This window comes from Stegostoma tigrinum, chromosome 3 (assembly GCF_030684315.1).
Source record: "Stegostoma tigrinum isolate sSteTig4 chromosome 3, sSteTig4.hap1, whole genome shotgun sequence".
Classification (NCBI taxonomy): Eukaryota; Metazoa; Chordata; class Chondrichthyes; order Orectolobiformes; family Stegostomatidae; genus Stegostoma; species Stegostoma tigrinum.
In genome coordinates, this window is record NC_081356.1 from 38,559,852 (window position 1) to 38,571,363 (window position 11,512).

The 11,512-nt window shown below is 41.6% G+C and overlaps 1 protein-coding gene across 1 annotated transcript in view; it reads left to right on the top strand.

Annotated features, from left to right (window-relative positions):
- LOC125450940 (neuronal acetylcholine receptor subunit beta-4-like) overlaps positions 1-7,924 on the top strand; it is a 63,100-nt gene extending 55,176 nt beyond the window's left edge. Inside the window, exon 6 of the mRNA XM_048527420.1 lies at positions 6,862-7,924. Coding sequence (XP_048383377.1) covers positions 6,862-7,011 — 150 coding nt within the window. The 3' untranslated portion in view covers positions 7,012-7,924. The remainder of the gene's footprint in view (positions 1-6,861) is intronic.
- Positions 7,925-11,512: the final 3,588 nt, after the last annotated feature.

Below are 11,512 nucleotides of genomic sequence, written 5' to 3' on the forward strand. Positions count from 1 at the left end.
ATCAGCATCTTAGGAGCAGGAAAGCTGATGTTTCGGGCTGAGACCCGTCGTCAAATGGGGGAGGGGGAGAGGGCTGTCAAATAAATAGGGAGAGAGGGGGAGGCACATCAAAGATGGTTAGAGGAAAAGATAGGTGGAGTGGAAACAGACAAGTTAAAGAGGTGGGGATGGAGCCAGTAGAGGTGAGTGTAGGTGGGGAGGTAGGGAGGGGATAGGACAGACAGGTCAAGGGGGCGGGATAGGGTTAGTCAATAAGAAATGGGGGTGCGGCTTGAGGGGGGAGGAGAGGATAGGTGAAAGGAAAAACAGGTTAGGGAGGTGGGACAAGCTGGGCTGGTTTTGGGATGCAGTAGGGGGAAGGGGAGATTTTGAAGCTTGTGAAATCCACATTGTAACCATTGGGCTGCAGGGTTCCCAAGCGGAATATGAGTTGCTGTTCCTGCAGCCTTCGGGTTGCATCGTTGTGGTATTGCGGGAGGCCCAGGATGGACATGTCGCCTAAGGAATGGGAGGGGGAGTTGAAATAGTTTGTGACTGGGAGGTGCAGTTGTTTATTGTCAACCAAGCGTAGGTGTTCTGCAAAGCGGTCCCCAAGCCTCCTCTTGGTTTCCCCAATGTAGAAGAGACCACAACGGGTACAGTGGATGCAGTATACCACATTGGCAGATGTGCAGGTGAACATCTGCTTGATGTGGAAAGTCTTCTTGGGGCCTGGGATAGGGCTGAGGGAGGTGGTGTGGGGGCAGGTGTAGCACCTCCTGCAGTTGCAGGGGAAGGTGCCGGGTGTGGTGGGGTTGGAGGGGAGTGTGGAGCGGACAAGGGAGTCATGGAGAGAGTAGTCCCTCCGGAAAGCAGACAAGGGTGGGGAGGGAAAAATGTCTTTGGTGGTGGGGTTGGATCGCAGATGGTGGATGTATCGGAGGATGATCCGTTGGATCCGGAGGTTGGTGGGGTGGTACATGAGGACGAGGGGGATTGTCTTTTGGTGGTTATTGCGGGAACGGCGTGTGATGGATGAGTTGCGGGACATTTGCACATCTCTCAATGTTGTATACTGCATCTGCTGTACCCGTTGTGGCCTCCTCTACATCAGGGAAACCAAGTGGAGGCTTGGGCACCATTTTGCGGAACACCTACGCTCGGTTCACAAAAACAACTGCATCTCTCAGTTGCAAAACATTTCAACTCCCGCTCCCATTCCTTAGACGGCATGTCCATCCTCCGATACTTCCGCCATCTGCAATCCAACCCCACCACCAAAGACATTTTTCCCTCCCCACCCTTGTCTGCTTTCCGGATGGACCACTCTCTCTGTGACTCCCTTGTCCGCTCCACACTCCCCTCCAACCCCACCTCCTGCAGTGCCACAACGATGCCACCCAAAGGCTGCAGGAACAGCAATTCATATTCGGCTTGGGAACCCTGCAGCCCAATGGTATCAATGTGGGTTTCACAACCTTCAAAATCTCCCCTCCCCCTACTGCATCCCAAAACTAGCCCAGCTTGTCCCCGCCTCCCTAACCCGTTCTTACTTTCATCTATCCGCTCCTCCCACCTCAAGCCACACCCCCATTTCCTACCTACTAACCTCATCCCACCCCCTTGACCTGTCCGTTCTCCCCGGACTGACCTATCCCCTCCCCACTTACATTCACCTCTACTGGCTCCATCCCTGCCTCTTTAACTTGTCTGTCTCCTCTCCACCTATCTTCTCCTCCATCCAACTTGTATCCGCCTCTCCCTCTCTCCCCATTTATTTCAGAACCCTTTCCCCCCTCCCCCATTTCTGATGAAGGGCCTTAGCCTGAAATATCAGCTTTTGTGCTCCTAAGATGCTGCTTGGTCTGCTGTGTTCATCCAGCTCCACACTTTGTTATCTTGGATTCTCCAGCATTTGCAGTTCCTATTATCTCTGATACAAGCAGCCATGTGAAGATGCCTGTGGCTTTGCATTCAACTCATCTGCATTTGTTGCAAAACTTTCATTAGGTCCTGTTGTAGTCCTCAGCTGGAGCCCCTGATCTTCATGGACCTGGGCCTCTTGGTGCTGGACGTTCTTTCATCACTTTATCTTCCTTCTCTGTGGTGCAAAGCCAGTACAGCTGCTGGGTTTAGCTAGTCGCTCAGTGATGTAGGAATTAGTGAAGAAACAGCAAGAAATAGCATGTTTAATTTCACTTTGAGTTCATGCCCGAGTCAACCAAGCCATTAGGCCCTGATTGGGCTGATCCTGAAATGAAAGTTTGCCCCTCAGCCACTTCAACATAATGAGGCCCATCCTACATTATCCATAACTGCTTGTTTTCTTCCTCATGCAGCCATGTGCAAGCAATTTGTAACCTGGAGCAATATAATGCATTCCAAGCATTTGGCAAGTAGCTCACTCTGACTCTTGATGGACTACATTATGCCCTTCTGACACAGCCCTGAAAACCTGGAATCAGCTTCAGCAATATCTTTCCATGTCAGCATGGTGAGTGACTTGGAGGAAAACTTGCAAAAAGCAGTGTTCCCATGCATCTGCTGCCCTTGTCCTTCCAGATTGAAATGGTCGGGGGTTTGGAAGTTGCTGTCTGAGGATCTTTGGTCAATTTGTGCAGTGCACCTTGCACACATTGCTGCTACTGAGCGTTGGTAGTGGAGGGAATGTATATTTGTGGATATAGTGCCAATCAAGTGGGCTGTTTTGTCCTGAAGTGGCGATGTTGAAGGTTTTTTCAGTGCTGACTTGTGCCTTGTAGTTGGTGGGCAGACTTTGGGGAGTTAAGAGGTGAGTTACTTGCTGCAATATTCCTAAACTCTGACCTGCTCTTGTGGCCACTGTATTTATGTGGCTAGTCCAGTTCAGTTTCTGGTCAGTTGTAACCCCCAGGATGTTGAAAGTGGGAGATTCAGTTGTTGGAGATCATCATTGCCTGGCATTTTGTGTGGTGCGAATGTTACTTGCTACTTGTCACTCAAGATTGCATATTGTCCCGGTCTTGTTGTATTTTGATATTGGCTGTTTCAGTATATGAGGAGTTGCTAATGGGGCCGAACATTGTGCAATCATAATGCAAACAACCCCACCTATGACCTATTGTTGGAGGGGAAGGTCATTGATGAAGATGGTTTGGCCTAGGACACTACTCTGAGGAATCCCTGTGAAGATGTCCTCAAGCTGAGGTGCCTGACCGCCAGCACCCACAACCATCTTCCTATGTTCCAGATATGAACCGTCCAGCAGAAAGTTTGCCCCTGATTCCCACGGGTTCCAGTTTTGCGAGGCTGTTTGATGCCATTCCCAGTCAAAAGCTGCTTGATGTCAAGGCTGTCATTCTCACCTCACTATATTCTCTATTTATGCTTTCTCTTGCCTTTGTGCCTATTTTTCCAATTTGCTAATTCCTGCCCCATTTTTAGTTTATATCCTAAGTGCATGGCGGCGTTTTTTTTCTGGTTGGCCCGAGTTAGGGCTCTGTTTTCTGAGCCTGAGTGGCACTTCAGCAGCATTGGTTGTGTATGGTCAATATTGTGTGTGAGGTGAAACCAAAAGTCAACTCAATAATGCCAGAATTAGCTCGAGGTTCTCATGCATGAACAATGAGATAGCCTATCACATGTATTTGGGCAAACTTTTGAATTTGTGCTTAGGCCGCAGTTTTCCAATAATCTCCAGGCAGCTTAACATTACTATTTAATTGGCTGTCATTTTATTTCTACTTCATCATTTCCTTCACAGTCCTGTAAAATTGTAAAGCCCATAAGGTTGCAGGAATTCCAGACTGCAGACATTCAATGCCTGTTTCATTCAGATCCTCCTGTAGACCTCCACTCCACTTCCCATTCCCCCCACCGCCGGTTTCATAGGCTAAACCAGTCACATCACTGATCTTATCCTTGCCACTTGGGATGGAACAGACAACGGGCTGTGAGGGCAGACACAAGTTCTGCGGAACTTACACACACAAAGCCATAATGACAGAAAATAATGTAATATTAGATTAGGTTCCCTACAGTGTGGAAACAGGCCCTTTGGCCCAACAAGTCTACACTGCCCCTTGAAGTATCCCACCCAGACTCATCCCCCTATAACCCACGCACCCCTGAACACTATGGGCAATTTATTATGGCCAATTCACCTAGCCTGCATATCTTTGGACTGTGGGAGGAAACTGAAGCACCCGGAGGAAACCCACACAGATACGGGGAGAATGTGCAAACTCCACACAGACAGTCGCCTGAGGCTGGAATTGAACCCGGGTCCCTGGCACTGTGAGGCTACAGTGCTAACCACTGAGCCACCGTGCCACCCTTATTGTTTCATCGTGTTCATAAGGAAGAACTCTGGATATCATGTGTGATGCAAAATTGGCACAAAGAAGCCCAATGCCACTCAGGCCATATTCCTCTGAGTGTTCAAGAGCTATCTACCGCAGTTCCTTCTGTTACAATGATGGGCTGGAGTCTCAAAATACTACTGGCATGTTAAACTCTTAATTACAAAATTTGCTATTAGAAAGAAAACTTCTGCAAAAATAAGGTTACTGTAGTTGTCATAAAAATTCTGTGTGGGGCTGATGTGACTTAAATGTGTCAAAGAAAGTAGAAAGACTGTGATTTTCTGTGATGACAACAGCAACTGTAGCCACGTTTTTGTTTTCCCTCTGGAAGATTACACAAGAATAGGGGTTAAAAAAGCAAGTTCAACTCTATTGGAGGTACTAGTGAGACTGAATATTCGCATGAACACCAGACTGTGTCTAATCTTTAGCATGCTATGAAGGTCATCATGGAGGAGTTATTTTGTAGTTACCCCTGTGTTGCTAGTAAAGATTGTCGTGCATTCTGAGTATTGCAACCAGTTCAAAAAGAGCTATCAAGACCAAGGTACTTTAGCAGCTTACAAACCAAGAATCTCAAAAATCAATTGTTCAACCAACAGTGTCAATGCTACTAGTTACCTCCATTTGTAATGGCCCCAATGTTGAACTGTACACTTTTCGTGAACAATAGAAAAACTGACCTGCAATCTTTTTAAAAACTTATACCTTTTTTGGACTCACTTTGTATTCCTGTTCTCAGTTTATGTGTGTTGTGGTAGCATTTCTTCTTGCAAGTAATAGTTAATAAACCCACTGTTTTTGTTAATTCAAAAACGCCTAACTAAAGCATAGGTTCATTTGAGTCAGGAGGAAAGGTATTCACAAGGGAAGAGATATTATTATAAGTTAACCTTCTTGCAGCCAACTGAGGGGTGGGGTAAATAGAAAAGGAGAGCTAGTTCATTCTCCAAACCTGGGATTTTAACAAATTAGGGACCCTCATCTGGGGTCTGGTTGTAACACCTGCAACAAATGTAGGAATTATTTAAATATGATCATGAAAGTCCTGACCATGAGTCAGAAGCCTATTGTTTAAATGATGACTGCATGCATGTTAAACCTTGTACCCTGACCAGTGCAGCAAAAGAAGATGCAAGCAATCAGTAAACTGTACCTAAAGGAATTCTAGCCCAAATTAATGTAAGTCTGCTTGAGGAGTCATATCAATTCAATTCAAATGTTATTGTCCATTCAGAAATGCATTGAGGGTCCATTCCTTGCTCATAAAAAAATACACATAAATTACTAAGTAACATGCAAAAAGAATAATTACATCAACAATATAAGATTCCATTTTAAATTTTGAGTGACTCATTTAAATTGGTGTCATTGTCCTTCATTTAATGAAGAAGTAATACACATTTTGAGATCATCTTTTACAACCTCAGGATGTTTCATGGCACGTTTTGACCAAACGAGTAAATGCTTTTAAAAATTGGAAAAAAGTTACCACAGCAATCTGTGCACAGCAAGAACCCACAAAAAACACTGTGATAGTGACCAAAAAGTTTGCTTGAGAGATTTTTTTCAAAGGTAAGTATTAACCAGGACACTAGTGATGACTCACCCTGCTCTTGTTTAAAATAGGACTGGGGGCCTTTTACATATCCCTGAGAAAACAGGGTGAGCCACAGTTGAATTCTTCATTAAAAATAGCAGCACACCTTTTAATACTGTTTGGAATGTGTGATTGTGATCTATCAATGGGTATTGGTGTGCTTTACTTGGAGTTATAGATAGGAAACAGCACAATAAGAAATTAAGATCGTGTAACAAAAGAAGGGAGTAATCCCAGTAGGCTGTAAAGTTTTCCTTATTAATTCCCTTGTAGAAATGTGTTTGCTTTCACATTTTCACATTGCTGCCAATTGATAGGACAAATTGTGCCTGGCAAAGTTTATATGAAAACTGAGAGTTGATATAAATTGATGTAAAATGCTATTGTTCTCCATGCCTTAAAGTGCAGGGCTCAGATTTCCAAAGTAGAATGAGTTCAAAGACCCTACATATATTTTCATTCACAGGCGCAAGGATTATGATACCATAGCTTTGAAGTTAAAGAACTAGTATCCTTGACCAAACATGAGGTCAAATCATGGCAGCTGGGAATTTAAATTGGATTAATTACATAAATAATAGACTAAAAAGCAAGTAGTGGTAACTATGGAGTTATCAATTAGTCCAAAAAAACCTGTCTGTTCAACACATGCCTTTTATGGAAGCAAGTGACTCTAGAGCATTGGAACGTGGTTGTCTCTGAGCCATCCTCTGAAATGACCGAGAGAGTTACTTAGATTTATTCAAGAAGGTGGCTCACAGTTACCTTTTCAAGGGCAATAGTTTGTAATGAAAGAGTAGAAAATCTGGATTTTGGGGTGGACATCACTGCTATAAAAATGATCAAGGAAAAATATCAATATTAGTAAGTTCTTGGTAGTGTTTTTTTGTCAACATCAGATGAACTGCATTTTGACATTAATTACTGTTTATTTTTCAGATCATTGAAGACTGGAAGTATGTTGCTATGGTAATCGATCGTCTCTTTTTGTGGATATTTGTGCTTGTGTGTGTAATTGGCACATTGGGACTCTATCTTCAACCTTTATTTCAAAATCACGTTCCACCAGATGTATTTTCTGATGCATAGTAATTGTTCTTCCTTCTTTGATTTTCCAAACTCAAAAGGTAATGAAAATGAGAGTCATCCAAGCACATGTACTTTACAGATACTCAGTGAAACTGAACTGCAACTTTGGAGTTCGTATGGTGTCAGTGATCATTCAATTTAATAATGGCTATATGCTCATCTGAAATGTTAACTCAGCAGGTATTGTTGCCCTTTCTAGGTTATCCTATTTTACTCAATAGAATTAGAGCAAAACTAATTTGCCACAAATCCAACAGCAGCAAGTTTAACTTATTTTTGTTTAAAATGGAATATTATTGGAGTGTAGCACTTAGTGATTTGAGTGCCTGCTATTACCTGATTAGTATTTTGCTTGATTCAAATATTACCACATAAGCAGGGATAGATATAACAAAAAGCAAATAGAAAATGAGAATGGCAAATTATGTTCCAGCAATCAGCATTCTTCTCTAACTTGCACTATGAATTCTATACCAAGAAATTTCAGCTCTAATGAAGAGTAATTGAATTTTGATTAGGATATTGTCTTCCTGCAAACCTAACTGGCAAATCTTTGGGTGGAAGCCATGTAGGTTGAATATGTGGATGCCCCTTTGATCAAGCTGTGTGCAGTTCATGCTGTGTTGCTTTGTAATTTTATTTGTGCAATTGCTTGCTTGTTAGTTAGCATTTTGTAGAACCGCTAGGGCTTTTAAATGAATTGGAATTCAGCATCCTAATGAAATCACATTAGAAGGCTGTTAGATTCAAATGTGCTTAACAAGTTCCATGCTGCTGTAACCATGAGTGCAACAGATATTTGCTAGAAACTTTTAAATATGTATGTATGTGTGTGTATATATATATATATATATAGTGACTCACTGAGACATTGGACATAAAACATCAATAAAAGTTCCATTTTCAAACTCCATGTGTAAGTGGACCTGTTCATATCTTTTCTCTGAATTAACTGTCAGATTATTCTGCTATTACCATTATTAGATCTGTCTGTAATATGTTGAGACTCACATGAACTGTTGTTTACAAAGACCTCATTCTAACAGATGTTAAAGATTCTAGCAAATGCTAAAGATCAAAGTGGGAGTTTCCAGATGTATGTTACAGTACCAAACTGAGATGAGCATGTGCTCTGTTAAGTTTCTGGGTTCCACATAATTTAGTTTATTGCTCCAAATTCATCCACAGACTTTTTTTTAACTACAGTCCTCAGGTTGCATGTACGTTCCACACAATTTCACTGAAGCCAGATTTTCAACCGTCTTTGCTTTGTCAAGAGCTCATACAAGATTAATAGCTGAGTATATAGTACTGTCAACAGCAAAACAAATTGATGTTATTGGAAAATCTCAACATTTTCTTGTACATGTGTAAAATATCAGAGTAACTGTTACCTTTTTAAAGCTGTCTGAAAGTCTTATCTTGTGCCTGAACATACATCTCAGTGGTAAAAGTGAGCACCACAAAAGCAGAAATATCAAAACTCTTCCTTCAACTAGAAAGGACTGTAACTTCAGCAGCATTCTGCTTTCATTCTTCGGTTTCACACTCACTCTCCAGATTTGATCTACGGGGGTGCAAGAAACGGCACAGAGCCATAATTTATTGGATCCCCATTGTACTTATAAATCATTTCATTTCCTGAGGGGCCTGGAGTGTGAGAATTTAATTAGCACACACAATTGCATCCAACACCACTCGCATAGAATTTCACATAATACCTGCTAATGCCTGTTTCAGATGGTCTACTCATTCCAGCCATATAACTTGGACATTGAGAGCCCATTACATTCAGACCTGCTTTTAAATACAGATTTTATATTGCTACTACCAATATTATAAAAATGTTATACTATTCAATGAACATTCAAACTATGTATTTAGAAGTTAGGACAATAAGCAGAGGATAAGAAATAAGAATACATGAAATAAGCGCAAGAGTAGATCACACAGCTGCTTGAGCTTGCTTTTTTATGAAGTGCATAATCATGGTTGACCTTCTATGTCAACTCCACTTTCTTGCCTGCTCCCCATTTCACTTGATTCCCAGATGATTGAAAACTATCTATTTCGACCTTGAAGGTACTCAACAGTGGAGCATCATAATCACCTAAGGTAGAGAGTTCCAAAGATTTACAAGCCCAAATGTACATATCTATCCTCATCTGTCCTAAATGGTTTACCTCTTGTGCTATGGTTTTGCGCTAGTGTTCTAGATTCCTCCGGCTACAGGAAACAGCTTCGAAGCATCAACCCTGTGAAGTCCTTTGAGAATCTTGTCTGTTTCAGTTGGATCGCTTCTTATTTGAACAGTGTCAGAGAATGGAATCCTGTTGCATTCAAGCTTTCCTGATAGGATGGTACATTCATCCCAGTGACCACTCCAGTGACCCCTGGTCAGGCTGCCTCCATAGCAACTATGTCCTTTTTCAGGTTTGGAGATCAAAATCATGCATGGCACTCAATAAATCCCCATGCAATTGGAGCAAGACTTCCTTATATTTGTACTTTTAATTTTAATTTAATTAAATTTAGTTTAATTTTCTTACAATAAAGACTAAAAAGTCTAAAAAACTAAAAGACTAAAAAACTTACGCATCTGCTTTAGTTTTATCACTATTGCAAATGAATGTGTCAAAATCAGCAATGAAATGCTGAGATACTTACACTCACAGTGATAATTTTTAAATGGATATATTCCAAAGATGGCTCTTGAAGATTTCACGTGACTGTGCAATCACAGTTTTGACTAACAGCTTGTACATTGTGGGGTTGTCCTCAGAAAAAAAAAATTGTTAATATACTGTCTTGGAAGTAAATGGCCTTTTTGGTTTGTGTGGATGGCTATTTTGTGCTTTGTGATTATCAAAGGGAGGTCTACCTAATTGACTGGTGCACCTTTACATTATGTCTGCATTTATGTCACTACTAGGCTGAGGTATTTCTGTATGCAAACATTCAAAATGCAACGGAAATGGACAGCTTCAATACCTACAGAGTCAAGAATGGTGCTGAATATTGTGCAATCATCAACAAACATCCCATACCTGACCTTGTAATGGAGGTAGGTTGTTGCTGAAGCATGTGAAGATTGTTGGGCTTATGACACTACCCTGTGGAACTCTGGTAGAGATACCCTGGAGCTGAGATGACTAACCTTCAGCAGTCCTTCCAGTATTCCTTTGTGCCAGATATGACACCAGTGGAGAGTTTTTTTTTGCCCCCTTGATGCCTGTTGCCTCCAGTTTTGCTAGGTCTCCTTGATGCTACACAGACAAATGTGAGCTTGCTATCAAGAGCAGTCACTCTCACCTCCTCTCTGGAATTCAGCTCTTTTCTCTACTTTTGTCCGTACTTAGCACAGAGGTTTGTGGTCTTTGCCCAGGCTGATTTCAAATCCATTCATTAGAAGATATGGGCCAACATACCATTGAACAGATCCAGAATAACATTGAATATCATCAGTTATTAAATAATACATTTTTTAAATAAATGTTCTTGAATGCTTGTAAAATCCCAACCCATTCATAGAATTAATTTTAAGTTATCTCAAGCTCTTTCCTGGTATGATTGACCAAAATCAGTGCTTCCCCATCTATTTTCCAATGTGACCCTTTTTTGACACAGACAAGCACATCATGAGAAGTGTATGTAAATGCAAGTTTCCTTTTTCTTCTTTTTGAAGTTATCACCTTGAGGTCTGCAGAAGTCCTTCCAGCTTTTCCTTTATTAAGTCACTTGGCACGAGAAATATGTGCATTTGGCTATCCACTTGTTGCCAGTGTTTGTCTCCACACAAGCCAGAAAAGATATGTAGTAAGGAGAGCGAAAATAATACAGGACAGGCAAAACAAGCCTCTCAGGATTACTGAGCATTCAGAATGCTGAAGCATAGCATTAATGTGAAAAGCTGTTGCATCTTTTCTCTGAAATAATCAGAATGACTTTAATTGACTTAGCTGCTTATCTGTCACACAAAGTTATGATTTGTGCACACATATCCCACTACCCCGAGATACAGAATATTTTCTGTAATTTGGAACAGAGCAACAGTGTCACTTTGTTTCTCTCATTTCTCATACTCAGCAAACTACAATAAATAGAATGAACCAGGGAACTTGAAATTTCTTTTCCACTTTGAATAGATATGTGATTGTTAAATTAAAATGTGAGAATTTGATACGAATAGCACAATGAAATCAGTTGATGATATGAATATCATTGAAGAGAAGCCATTTACAGCCAGTCCATTTGACAAGAGAAACCCACAGGGATCTCCTAACAGCCTCAATTAGGATAATAAAATGTGAGGCTGGATGAACACAGCAGGCCAAGCAGCATCTCAGGAGCACAAAAGCTGACGTTTCGGGCCTAGACCCTTCATCAGAGAGGGGGATGGGGAGAGGGAACTGGAATAAATAGGGAGAGAGGGGGAGGCGGACCGAAGATGGAGAGTAAAGAAGATAGGTGGAGAGAGTATAGGTGGGGAGGTAGGGAGGGG